The sequence below is a fragment of the Leuresthes tenuis genome, unplaced genomic scaffold (genome assembly GCF_036924035.1).
Source record: "Leuresthes tenuis unplaced genomic scaffold, fLeuTen1.0.hap1 SCAF_18, whole genome shotgun sequence".
NCBI lineage: Eukaryota > Metazoa > Chordata > Actinopteri > Atheriniformes > Atherinopsidae > Leuresthes > Leuresthes tenuis.
The window spans coordinates 11,053,567-11,067,444 of NW_027325372.1; the positions used below are offsets into that span (position 1 = coordinate 11,053,567).

The 13,878-nt window shown below is 41.2% G+C and overlaps 2 protein-coding genes and 1 non-coding gene across 11 annotated transcripts in view; 1 reads left to right on the forward strand and 2 right to left on the reverse strand.

The window, feature by feature from the left end:
- LOC140274824 (focal adhesion kinase 1-like) overlaps positions 1 to 9,386 on the forward strand; it is a 55,952-nt gene extending 46,566 nt beyond the window's left edge. For all 9 annotated transcript variants that reach the window (XM_072370192.1, XM_072370191.1, XM_072370193.1 and 6 more), the window contains 8 exons: positions 323 to 427; positions 3,418 to 3,480; positions 4,251 to 4,290; positions 4,611 to 4,714; positions 6,271 to 6,426; positions 6,537 to 6,617; positions 7,565 to 7,650; positions 7,745 to 9,386. In XM_072370192.1, coding sequence (XP_072226293.1) covers positions 323 to 427; positions 3,418 to 3,480; positions 4,251 to 4,290; positions 4,611 to 4,714; positions 6,271 to 6,426; positions 6,537 to 6,617; positions 7,565 to 7,650; positions 7,745 to 7,871 — 762 coding nt within the window. In that variant the 3' untranslated portion in view covers positions 7,872 to 9,386. The remainder of the gene's footprint in view (positions 1 to 322; positions 428 to 3,417; positions 3,481 to 4,250; positions 4,291 to 4,610; positions 4,715 to 6,270; positions 6,427 to 6,536; positions 6,618 to 7,564; positions 7,651 to 7,744) is intronic.
- Positions 9,387 to 10,196: 810 nt separating this feature from the next.
- On the reverse strand, positions 10,197 to 10,269 carry trnav-cac (transfer RNA valine (anticodon CAC)). Its single transcript has one exon. It is a non-coding gene; the product is annotated as a tRNA-Val (tRNA).
- Positions 10,270 to 11,232: 963 nt separating this feature from the next.
- Positions 11,233 to 13,741, reverse strand: rplp1 (ribosomal protein lateral stalk subunit P1). The gene is made up of 4 exons (XM_072370198.1): positions 13,528 to 13,741; positions 12,515 to 12,589; positions 11,610 to 11,721; positions 11,233 to 11,357 (listed from the first exon to the last, which is right to left on the reverse strand). The coding sequence occupies exons 1-4, from the start codon at positions 13,597 to 13,599 to the stop codon at positions 11,275 to 11,277; spliced, it is 342 nt and encodes a 113-aa protein (XP_072226299.1). The 5' UTR covers positions 13,600 to 13,741; the 3' UTR covers positions 11,233 to 11,274.
- Between the last annotated feature and the right edge of the window lie 137 nt (positions 13,742 to 13,878).

The window sequence follows — 13,878 nt, forward strand, 5'->3', positions numbered from 1 at the left end:
TCAGCCATTTCTCTTTGTTCCCATCCCGCCTTTGAGCTTTTAAATAACTATGAGATAGATAATTCCTTATTATGTTTTATGCTTTATTGTCCTTTGCATCAATGTTTTTTGGCACTAAATGCTGGTTTGGATTTGACTTTTGATTAAAGTCAAATAGGTTAGCTCACAGTAGTGAGTAGCTTACGATTCACCTGGGGGGAAGTTCTTTTTCTAGAGGGTTACAGAGTTGTCAGGAAATTATTCAGACACGTCCTCTACTCTTTAATAACTAAATAAAAAAGTTAGAGGAACAGTTGACATTGAAACACCTGCGTTTCTACAGGAAGGTGGATGTGTAGGCCAGGCTCTGATGGAGGAGAGGCTGATGATGCAGCAGCAGCAGATGGAGGACGACCAGCGATGGCTTGAGCAGGAGGAGAGCCTCATGGTAATTCAGAGACACAAATGCAGATTTATTCGTCCACCAAAGCCAGAGCTCAGGCTGACAAATAAGATCGGTGCCATTTTTTTGTCAGTCAGCAGGATTACGAATAAATCGGCAAGATTTATTTTAGGAAACCTGGAGAAGCAGGGGCGAAGGCTTTGGGTTAGTGCATGATGCACCCTACAAATGTCATCTTCATTCCCATGAGCTACTTCCTCTGGTAACTAATCTTGGAATGTCAGGGGGTCAGGACATTCATGCCATGCATCGACACCGACCAACCAGATTTAAGAAGGCCAAGTGGCTTCTTATCCCATACTATAGTCAGGATGTCGTGTGGCCATCTGACATTCTGTCGTAGATAAAACTATAAAAGTCCCCTGAAAATCTGTATAAAGCACAGAGAATGGGTCGAGAACAAATGTGTGAATGTGAAAATGAACCACAGCATTAAGAGGGCACTTTTTCCACACAGTTTAATCAAAACTTTGAACCGACTCAGTTATGCAGGCTTGATTTATCTCATCAGGCGCAGAAGTCTCTCAAAGCAGCCAAAACGCTGCTTTTTACATAACAAGTCTGTTTTTCTTCTCTGTTCAGGTCAGAATGCTTCTCTTCTCACTTTCATGGGCTGTTTTTCATTTTTCGACCAAATGTGGGAGAGAAGAGAGACTAAAAAGTGTTGGAAAAGCGACGTTTCCTTTCTTCATCTATCAGTTATCTTACAGAAATGTGCAGCCAGATTGGCATATTTCAAACGTCTCTAAAAAGTATTCTTAAGCCTGTGACTTCAGACACCTGGACATATTTTTGTTTAGACTCAGCAGCATTATGGTCCTGACCTTTGACACCTATGGTAATAGATAGTTGAGTAAATCTTCCTGTTGTGGTTAATAAAATATCACATTAATTCAATAACCTTTCATTAAAGTGAAAGTTTGTCTGATCACTCGGGCAGGCAGAGAGGATGTGCACGATGGGCTGGTCGAACGTGCACGGCACCGATATCTCAAAGAGATGTACCCTGAAAAGCTCAGTGAAACAACATAGATAAACGCAAACAGGGAATTCATTCAGTTGATTTAGACAAAAGTGTGAAGTTCAGGATCTAAATGTAAAAAAAGTGACAAATATAGACTATTAAAAAGTTAGGAGATATCTTTAAGAGAAAAAAGTGTAATTACAGCCTAATGTTGTAAGAGTTGCATCTTCGCTGCTACCAGACAAATTCATGAAAATTCAAATATGATTTTTCAGTGTCGAATTTCTTGAAAAAACCCTTGAAAAGTTTCTTTAAAAGTATCAGTAAGGGGGCAGGTTAGGTGAAGACAATACATGTGACCGAAGGGATGACTTAAGAGAAAAGAAAATTCCTGGTTTCCGGTGCTTGTGCACAGGGCGAGGGTCCACTTGGCCCCTCTGTGGACGACTGCGTGCGGCCAAGATATTTGTGTCTGAGCTGACTGAGCACACCCACGACACGTGCACGTGGAATCGGTTTCCATTCTGGGAAAGAAAAAAAAAAAAACATAGCAGAGAAGAATGGGAGCAGAAAACAGCACGGATGCTTGTTTTAAAGACAGACTTTGATCAGACACACCATCATCCAGTCCTCCACAGCATAGACCGATTACATGCCCATGTATGGGAAGCTTTAGCTTTAGTCGGTTTATGCACGTGGACACGAAAATCGTGTACCCGCCTGAACAGTTAGACTTTAAAGTAGATGTTCTTACCCCTTAATTTGCCCTGATTATCACTCTTGTGTGTTATTTGTTAGGTGTTTGATAGGTTCAGGGCTTAGCCTAAAATATCTTTGAACATTAACGATGAAAATTCGCTTGAAAGCTTTTGTGAAATGTTTTCCTTATTAAATCTTCTGTCAGGAGAAAAGGAGACACGTGGGGTGTTTAGCTTTTGGACAATTGAGGGACGGATTAGGCTAAGATGGAGCTTAAATAGTGGAGAACGTGTGGCAGAAGATTGAAAATGAATTTCTCCCGGTGAAATGTGCACGTTAAGATGTGATTAATTAATATGGGGTCAGCAAAGAAGAACAGAATAACAAGGAAAGTACAAGAGGAGGACAGAGGGAGGGAGAAAGGAAGTGGGATTGGCAAGAGCAGTGGAGAGGGAGGACTGAGTGTGGACTCACCCGTCAGAGGGAGATGCAGAGAGATGGAAAGAGTGGGAGGGAGAAGGCTGGATCTTTTCTCTCCAGGATTTTGTCTCTGTGGTTCAGTGGAGCTTTTCCTCCTCTGGAAAAACTTTCCCTCTTTCTCTGTCTATCTCCTCCTCCATTCCCCTCTGACTCACTTCTTCTCTTTCTCGGTTCATTTCTTTGCGTAGTCTACCAGCCTCTCTGTCCACCATCCCTCCTTATGCTTTAAGCTTTTCCATCGCTCCCCTAGTTACACTCTCTGTCCCCATCTCCGCTCTTCTTTCGATGGCCTCCACTCTCTGCGTTCCACCTCCCGACTTCTACAGGCTCTATTCTCCCAGGATGCATCTCTTCAAGGCGTGCTTCACCAAAACGGTACTGAAACAGAAAGAGAGGGAGCTGGAGTTGGTTACAGTTTTGAAGTTTCACTGCTGGCAGCGATAGTAACTTCAGACGTGGCATTATCTGTGTATCCGGGATTGCATTTGAGTGCAGCTCTTCTTCTTCACCGACCTGATGGTGGTGTTGGCTTTCTGGGACAGGTGGTGTTCACTTGTGCAGTTTGAATTCTAAAGAACTGTGCTCTTTGCTGGTTGCTGGTTTTTACTTTGGAGCAAACCTGGAATCGTGACTGGGAAGCTGGAGGTTTTTCTGTTATTGTGACTCGATTGGACTCTTGTTGAATATATTAGGGAATCAAATTTAAAAATGTTTTTAAGCTGAAATTCTTGAAACAGCTTGCATCTATATTTCATATCGACATTTCTGCAAATGCATGCAAAGTTTTGTTCATGTGTGTATGTGTGTGTGTGTGTGTGTGCCTTCCCTGCAGAAGGCAGAGCCCAGAAACAGCAGAGGCAGCATCGACAGAGAGGACGGCATACTGCAGACACCGGTCAGTCACTGCGTGCATGCATGGGAATATCTGAGGTTACTGAAGAAATAGAAGACTCACTTCGGATTGCTTCGAAGCAGAACTGAGCTTTTAATCATAGGCACAGAGTTATTAAAAAAAAACTAGGACATTTCAGGTCAAACAGAGCTGAAGTGACGATGTAAGGCAGGGAAAGAGTAACGGAGAGGTGGAGAAAGACCTCCAGAGAGGGCAACAGAGGGAATACTTTCAGTGCGACCGACTGAGAGACCGAGATGAGAAAACGCAGACACTGAGAGAAGCAGAGAAAGTATTTCTGTCCATGTGCCATGAAGGGCACTGCCTACATACCAACCGCTTGACCACAAGGCACCCATGGGAACTTTAAGCCCAGAAGAAGTGCACTTCTACTGAAAAGTGAGATCTCAGCTTCAGACTGATCAACTCTCCAGAGCTTAAACTGATGCCCCGATTACTGGAGAGATTTCTCTATATGCAACTGTGAATGAGATGGAATATTTTCTTACATTCTTCACGAGAAATAAGCACAACCCCTTATTAAGAAAACATAACAAATGTTGAAAGTGAGACATTTTACTGTTTCATGAGATATTTACTCACTCATGAAAGGATAAGATGACTCACTTTCTAACTTTTTTGGATTTGTGGTTGTATTAGATTTCCCTATTCAAAGACTTTGTCTCCTTTTAACTGGTATTTAAAGGACTGTTGAAAGTCTGACAGAACAAATGTCAGCTAACACTAAACTGTGTGTGTGTTTGTGTGCGCAGGGTGGAAGTCAACATATCTATCAGCCTGTCGGGAAACCAGGTGACTAGAACAATTAGCATCATACAAACGTACTCCAGTAAAAGTCCCCTCACACCTCACACATTGTAAAAAGAGACATTTATTGATTTTGGAAGTATGAAAATGTATACATTATTCATCTTAGTAAGAGAAATGAGGTGTAGAAATAAACACACTTCTTATGTTCTACGTATTAAGATCGACGGCAGAATGACAGTAAACAGTGTGTGCTGTTTAATAACAAAAAGTGAATATGTAAAAAGAACCAAAGGAAGTTAACAGTATGTACAGATGGATGTGCAAAAATCCAAATTATTAACACTGATTTTGATCATTTGCAGAACATGTGGCCCCTCCTAAGAAGCCGCCCCGTCCTGGAGCTCCTGGTCACCTCGGCAACCTGGCCAGTCTCTGCCCTGTGGACAGCTACAACGAGGGGGTCAAGGTACATATGAGTTTTAAATAAAATGTTCAGCTGATTCTGTGAACAGAAGCTCTTCCAGGTGCACCTAATGGAAATGTGATGGTTGTTCTGTGTTTTTGTGCCTTATTTGCATGTTTGGTTTGACCTCCCCTCCAAAGTTTTTACTGTAGTTCTTAATCAAACTATTTGGCATTGTGCTGAGGGGTCGTATGCTGTGCCTGGTCATACCTTGCTTGTGGTTGGCTTTAGCCTAATGTTCTTCCTCTTCTTTTCTCCCTCTTCACACATTCTTCCCGTCTGTTTTTAACATCCATCCATCACCAATTCAACACCCTGTTATCCTCTTTTTCTGACCTGTTACTCTCTGTCCAACACTTGCCCCGCTCACGACACCCTGTGCTCTCCAATCCTTTTCAACCTGTTCTTGGCAAACCCCCTTCCACCCAAACACAACCCATAGCCGTGGAGGGTAAGCTGATCGACACGCGTCTCATCGCTGTAGTTAGCTGTCAATCACCATCACGTCCATGCTAAATCAAGTCTCATCATTCACAGTTTTAGTCATTTTTCTTCACCAGAGACTAAACAAGAAGGAGGGACATGAAGTCTTTCTTCCTGTTCCCATTAAAAGTTGAAGCTACTACAACTTGCATGCTTATGATCTGGTTATATGTAAGTGATATTATTATATTTCTATTCTTTGCATGAGTGGAAGGAGCATTTCTGGTGAAGAAAAAGCTTCAAAGTGTCATATTGACTACATATGATCAGTAAAACTGTAGGAAACTGACTAAGCAGATTTAGATTAGAAGTTAGATTAGTCTGATCACTGAATATAGATTGTGTGGCGTATAAACATCAACTTTCAAGGCTTTTCAATATAGAGGCGACAGAAGTTGTTGACCAACATTGGCAGAGAATCTTTATTCTGTAAATGTTGTATGTGAGAATCCTATATTTATTCACAAGCTGTTTTTTATCTAAATCAGACTTCACCCTTTCCATAATTTAAGTGTCCAAGTGACTGCTGGACCACAGCATTTAAAAGCTCAGACAGAAGTAGCTCCATCAACATCTATTAAACCTGCATTAAGGGCTTTCTTTTTTTCAGTCATGTTAAAGCTGTAAATCTGTGTTTTTGCTTAAAAAAACAAGACCCTCACAAACATGAAGCAGAGCTTCCAGAGTTAACTTACTGTTGGTGTAAAAGTCACTTCATGCAGGTTGAACTTCGTGTGAAACAGTCATCCTGTACTAACATCTCACATACTCACTCACTCCTCGCAGAAGATCATTAGTAATATGTAGCAACTAATGCATGTTAATAGAAGTAGGAAACAGGTTCCTCGTGGTGTTGGAGGTTCTGTGCATCATCTAGGTTTTGTGTCCACATACTGCCATCCAGTGGTGGGTCTTTGAAACTGCAGCCGCTTACACACCAAAGCAGAATGCGCTTTGGGCAGTTTGAATATTTACCCTTTTTACACAAAGAAATTTAGCGGTTAGCGAGAGAAGTGATAGATTTCCTTAAAAACATTGGGATTCCCTGAGGGACATACTCTGCTCTGTTGGTACAGCTGCAGCCTCAGGAGATCAGCCCGCCACCCACCGCCAACCTGGATCGCTCGAACGACAAAGTGTATGAGAACGTGACGGGGCTGGTCAAAGCTGTGATAGAGATGTCCAACAGGATTCAGCCTGCTGCACCCGACGAGTATGTCCCCATGGTCAAGGTAACTAACTGCCTGTTGGGTGCACGTTTCAGTGAGAGAGTCTGATGAAAACTATCTGAGACAGCTTTGAAAGTGGCATTTGTTTAAGAGTAGCGTGTGTGTTTTGATAGGAGGTGGGTCTGGCTCTGAGGACTCTACTGGCAACAGTGGACGAGACGATTCCCGTGCTGCCAGCCAGCACACACAGAGAGGTAAACACACACACAGACTGTTCTTCATGAAGCTTCAGAGGAATATCCTGATGGGGATGACCCTACAGAGGACAATTTTAAACTCATGTAGCACTATACTGTACACTTGAAAACATCAGGGTGGTAGCTGATGTTTTTAAAGAAAGGAGAGAAGTAAATGGGAAGTTAAAAAGCGGTAAACCTCAGTTCTTTTTAAATCCACTGTAATGTTTTCTGTTTGTCAGTCCAGTTTGGTTTCTGTAGTTAGAAGCAGGTTAAACAAAGCCAGGCTTTCACTGTTTAACTAAAACCTCCACCCAGAGACAACTGGCAGTACGACAGTGGGCCAGGCTCAGTGAGCGATCAGATAAAAATGGGTGTTGTATGCGTCATTTGATGCTGCTTTTGCCCAAAATAAACTCAGAAGTAGGGCAGACTGTATGAATGGAGAGATGAGAGGAATACAAACATATTTACAACTAAATGAAACACTGTTGCTGCAGTTAGGACAAAACAGGACTGCATACATGTTTGATTTTGCACAGTGTAAACATTTGTCTGCAGTCCAGCTGTACATAAAGCTCTTACACTCTAACGACATTTGAGTCGTGCTCCAGTCTGATTTTGCCATCTGACATATCATCAGAAAAGGAATTGGTGAGAAGAAGGTGCATTTTACGAAGGATTTCATCCAAAACTGTCAACACAAGCTGCTTAACTGTAGGTTATGTGTTCTTTAGGCTCAACATATGTCGCTATGTCACTAATCTGACTTTGTAGTATACACCTATGCTCAGGTTGAAGGTCAGTGGACATTAGACGTCCCCCACACAATGAAAGATGGCCAGAGAGATGTAATGAATATAAGTTCTCAAAACCTTTGATCATTTTTCCTTCTTCTTTTAAATTCCCGCTCTTTTGGAAACTTGTCACCTGACATGTGATCTCGACACTTTGTGCTCTCACAGATTGAAATGGCCCAGAAGCTGTTGAATTCAGACCTGGCGGAGTTGATAGCGAAGATGAAACTGGCCCAACAGTACGTCATGACAAGGTAAGCGCAAACAAAGTGTAAATGTTCTGCTGTGGAAGTCTTAGCTCCACGCCAACGGTCACACCATAACGACTGTTGTCTGTGTCCCGCACAGTTTACAAAAGGACTACAAGAAACAGATGCTAATGGCAGCTCACGCCCTGGCGGTCGATGCCAAGAACCTGCTGGACGTCATCGACCAGTCACGACTCAAGATGATCAACCAGCCCCACCCACATTAGTCCAGGATCTAATCAAGGTGTTGCAAGTCTGGGGAGGGTCGGTGGGAAGCTTGCTGGATTTGTGGATGGACATTATGTTTGATATCTTCAGTGGATAGATGAAAACAAGAAATAGATGGATGTCGGGCACGACTGACTGAAACAATCAGCCCCCTCTTCTCCACCCTGACAGATTCAACGCTTCCTTTCTCTCTGGATTTGGTCGATTTTGTGTTTTCTACTTAAGTTTTATTATTGGCTTATGTATCCAGAGAAACACTCTTCTTGATCATCTTCTTCTTTTTTTTTTTTTTTTTAAATCACTCATTATACATTTTTAAACCTGAAGAAAGCAGATCAAATAAAGGATTCAGAGGCTCACCTGAAGGACATGACACATGAATCAAACTCCGTATGCAGGAACTGGAACTGAAGAGCCAGCTGGAGGAGGATAATGAAGATGACTTCACAATGTTGTTGTTTTAAACATGCTTTTATATCTTTAATTATTATTATTATTGCTCTCTGCCTGTACTCCGGCAGCATTTCGGTCTCCCTCTTGAACTTTTGTATGAGCAGAAGCGATTGATTTGCAGTACAGCTGCTCATGGATGCCATCGTCACATCTCATTTCTCCCCTCTCTACAGAACTCTTTTATCTCCGGTGGCATAACGGCTCATTTTGTAGAGTCAACTCTTCTCTTTTTCGACAGAGAAAAATATGAAAAACTGCCGCATGCCACTTTTTAAGTCAACCTACGTGGTAAATATATAAAGAGGCTCTATTTTTAACTCATCTTTGAGGCATGTATTGTTATTGAATAATAGAGAGGGATGAAGGAGAGGAGAGTGGCGGGCAGGTGAGGGTGCTAATTATGATAAACGGTAGTTCTTCCTCTGCCAGATAAAAACTGCATGTGACTAAAAAGAAACGTTTCATTCCAAATGTCTTGATGTTGCTCAACTTGTCTCTGAGAAAATTGTGAAAATCATGTTTATATTTATGCTGTTTATATTGAAGCCATATGTATCGACCCACCAGTCAAAGTGTGGGTTGACTGTGTTCTTATATTTCACTTAAAAACAAGCAGACGCATCCTGACGGTTGCGGTGCAGTTTGACACTTCAGATCCTGTAACTGCATCTTAAACTCACCTTGAAATCATTTTCACAAAAGAAAACATTTTATAGATTTTTCTAAATGACTTTTGCTATGAAGAGCTGGTTGGCGGTTATCAGAGGTCTCGATTAAGCAGATTATTATTTAAACTATCCCCTGCGGTCATCTTGTTTTCCGACCTTATCTTAATGCCTCTTCACTGGAGTTATTTATATTTTTGCTGCTTGTCTTCCTGTTATCTGGCACCTTACATATCTCCCTCTTGTCATCTATCCTTCCCTTCAGCTCCGTCTTCCTCTCCTGCCTCTGATTTCTCTTGCTGTTCCCTCTCCCCTCTGGTGAGCAGTATTCTCAGGAAGGAGACACATGTACAGTTGCTAACCAAGCAAATAAAACACTGTTATTATTAAAAAGCATTGCCAGTTGTTGTTCTTGTCGTCTGCCCCTTGTGCTCTCATTTTAATCTTGTTAATGGCTTGTTTCAGAATAACTGTTGCACACTCTTATTAGTGTGCTTTTTGGTGTGCTGTCCATCTGGCTTCTAGCTCCAGGTAAATAGCCAATGAGGTGACTTGGTCACTATAGTCGTTAATTAAACCAGGACTTCATTAGACGTAAGTATTGAGTGATATAATTTCAGGAACTACATTTTTGCTTCTTTAGGATGCTTAGAAACTGCAGGCTTTTTAATATTATTATTGATATATTATTAGAAGTTGTTGCCATAATCGTTAGGTAAACCAGTAGTTCGATAAATAGTAAAATAAAGGTAATTTTATATTTTTCTTTCCCTTTAAACTGTTCTGCCATAGCAATGACTGTTGAAAACTTAAAAAGAAAGCTAGAAAAAAGACATGAGGTGTCGAAGCAACTTGATTTACTGGCTGATAATTTAAAGCTTTAGCTCAAACTACATACAGTTAGCTGATAAGCTAACTACATTAAAATGGCAAAGAGACACAGCTATTGTATAGCATTAGCCCGTTAGCTAATCGGTTTATTTTGCCGTAATTTTTCTGGAAAGCAACATTTGTTTTCTTTCGTGTTTAAAGCTTGAAAACATTTCAGCTGCAAGATAGAAACAAAGGGAAATTCTTGACTAATGTTTCCTTAGTTCAGCAGCAGAATTGAAGTGGAAAAGTATGAGGAATAGATTTGTAATGTATCTGCGATAAAAAATCAACGGCTTGTTTTTTACTCCGTCTTAAAGTGGAAAATTAAAAACATGTTTCCGCCCGGTTTCGAACCGGGGACCTTTCGCGTGTGAGGCGAACGTGATAACCACTACACTACGGAAACCTATATGGAACATGTCTGAACTTGTTGGTTTTAATGACAGCTGTTAAAAATGGTATTACGTATATTTTCAGCTTTCATTATTTCCTCAAGTTGTCCCCAGCAGGCATTCAGTCAAGTTGAACCTCTGATCCACAAGAAAGTTAAATCATCCACGTTCGTCCGTTAGCTTAGTTTCCTCAATTTGTTTTCAAAATAACCATCTTAACCTAAAAATAAGCTTGTACATAAAACTCAATATGGTACATTTAATGGACACGGGACCGACGACATTATCGTTTGTTTTCCTATGGATGCATTTGCTTAATCACCCTCCAAGTAAACTTCTGAGAGCAAAAGGATCACAGCCTTTACTCAGGAATATGTCAGTTATTGCTCCAAAGACTCTGCCTAGCCCAAAAAAGTTTTTGAAAAGTAGACCTTGGATTACCTTTATCAATGATTAAGACATGCATCCACTGCAGGGTTTATTTAAAGAAGCCCATGCAGTGTCAAAACGTAGTCTTGGAGGTGCAATAATGTCTAGATTTTCATTTTTGATTACTAAAAGGTTCTAATAAACTTAGTCCTTAATTAGTCCCAGTGGGCAAACTCACAACGTTACAGCTGCAAGGATGGTAAGAGAAAAAAAAAATGGCATATACATAATTTTATGTGTGAATGTGCAGAGATTGGATTGTATTGGTTTTAGAAAAATAAGATACCATACAATAATATTGAATGAATCACTTTAGGGGGCACTTTATGTACAAACTGAATAAATAAGGATTGAGAGTTACAAGGTATCCCAGTGATTGTACATGGAGTTGTGTGCATGAAACTGAACATTTGGTTATTATTAGCAGAGAAAAAGGTGTTTCTATTGGTTATCCATGCAGAATTTGGACATTTCCATCTTTTTTTGTTTCCTGCAAGTGTAATGTAAAAATGTCAAATTTCCTTACAAACAAAACAAGCAGCCAGATGTCAGTTTTTGTAATTTTATTGTGTTTTTAGAAAAACAGCTTTTTAATCGAAGAGACCGAAGCCCATGTCGTCATCAGACTCCTCAGACTCTTCCTTCTTCTCCTCTTTCTTCTCCTCCTCCTTGGCTGTATAGGGAAACAAAATTACAGCTTAAATGTAGCCTTCTAAGTCAATGCTCAAAACCTTTAGAGAAACATGTTTGTAACCCATTTGTAAGTATGTTCCTCTCAGAGCAACACCTTAAGAACTAAGAACTATGTTTAACAATATTAATGTTCATTAAGATGGACATCTACAACCTGAGACTACATTTATATTACTGTAACATCCATGTGGCATACGAACTTCTGGTGTAAAACCACTGTTTTATGAGTTACCTGGGGCGTCACCAGCAGAGGCAGCGGCTCCTGCAGCAGGGGCACCAGCTGGAGCTCCACCTCCGGCTCCAACGTTGCAGATCAGACTGCCGATATCGATGCTGGACAGGGCCTATGAAGTAATTCACAGAACATTTTATTCACATGTCCCAGGGCCTGATCCGATTATAAATCCAGGCTTACGGTCACAAACTCAAATACTACACACATTCAGCATGTTGTTATGACACTTTCAGGATAATTGAGATGATTTTTCATTATGACCCATAACTGACAAGCTCTTAAATCCCAAAGAATATCCCTCGCGTCACAATATGCCACGTATCAGCTTTAGAAATTGCTGCTAAAAGTAGCTCAACACTGCAATGCTGAACCAAGTATTTGACCAACCTGACACATGCGGAACACAAATACATGCGTTTCCCCTTTAATCTGATGGTGCGTGAGAATCTGTGGTCAGACTGCGCATCTGCTGCTGCATCTAACCCTGCTGTCGAAATCCAGAACCGTACGATCCGTATTGATTTGCACCAGCATGAGGGTTTTGTGGATTTCTTGTGTGCCGATTGGAAGCATCACCTGCATTCCTCCATAAAGTGCTTATGGACAAGATCCATCTAAGCCAACATATCAGAAACGATATGATCGTACGGTCATATGGACGGCTGTGTTTGACTCGTCTTTAAAGTTATTTGAATGGAAATTTGATGGTGCACCGGCTCTTAAAAACAACACAGGATTCTATTGGTGCAGAGCGACCGTCCAGGATTCCTTTAAGAGATTGTGAGTTGACTTGTAGTCTCAACGGAACAATTGTTCAATTTCTCATTGCGTTTATCTTCCCGATGACAGAAAAAGGTGTAAATAAGAGCATCGAGACACATTTGAGGTGTGTGTTCTCTTACCTTGGCAAACAGACTTGGCCAGAAGGGCTCCACGGTGACTCCAGCAGCCTTGATCAGAGCATTCAGCTTGTCCTCCTACAGACACAGAAACGGACAAAAATCAATATATATCCTTAAATAAGTCCTACTTGCACCTGGAAGAGCTCTGTGTGTACAAGTATGACAAAGCAGAAATGCTCTTTTACCATCCAATGAAACATGCTACTTCAACACTAATAAAGCACTTGATATGTCAGCAACAACCACAATTATTACGCAGCAAATAGGAGAAATATCGTTTTAATAAATTACGTTATGATAGAAGATAATGAATAAAGCTGGTCAAACTTATAAGCCACCTCTTCTGAACTAGTCTCAATTATTCTGATAGTATAGTCAGCAGTTATGATTACTATATGAATTGTTGCATCCCTCCTGAAACCGATGCAAAGGCACCACTTCACACACGCTACTCGTCTTGTGCGGCTTCAAATTGTCAACCTGCCGTATTACAGCTACTACGACACTGTGACGGCAACAACACAAAACACAGTCAGAAAAAGTTGGCTTTTTTTAAAATTTTTTTACAAGTGTAGTACTCTACTTTGGACCAGTGGCGCATCCAGGTGTGTTGGGAATTTTGTTAGCTTAACGTTAGCTAGCACTTGTCAATAAGTGACTATCTAAACCCGCAACTGTCAAAGCAGAGGTTTATTACATGTGGCGACAGGAACACAATCAGAGACACATGTGTAAATAAAATGTCACTCTCACAGCCAACACGTCACAATTTTGAGCTGTCCTAATGTGAGAACTGGGCCTAGCATTAGCGACACGCATGCCGCCATTTAAGCCGGCACACAGGACAATTCAAACGGTGCACTTTACAGTTGGTATTTTAGCCGTTCTAGTCACATTATACTTCACAATTAAGTGTGTTTAAGCTCATATATATTTTAGGGCGTTTACACCCGCGTACAGTCTTTCCAAGAGCATTATGCGAAAATACCGCTTCAGCTATCGCGGGTACTTACGGTGACGGCGACTTCATCGTCGTGGAGGATCAGAGCGGAGTAAATGCAGGCGAGTTCGGACACAGAGGCCATTGTAGATGCTTTATTTTATATCTGTGGTGTCGGATGCCTAAATTTGACGGTGCTAGTCGCCGGATTGAGGACCTTAGCTTCGGGTGAAGAACCAAACACCTTAGGCACGTTGACTTCCTACAGAAGAAAAGGGAGGGAAGAAGGAGGAGACTTCGTATATATAGATGATGCGTGAGAGACGCATGATGTCATTACGCACAAAACGTAGAGTCGCTTTTCGATCTGAACCACAAGGACTGGTGCCTCAAATCTTTTCTATTCGCAAAGATGACTATATAT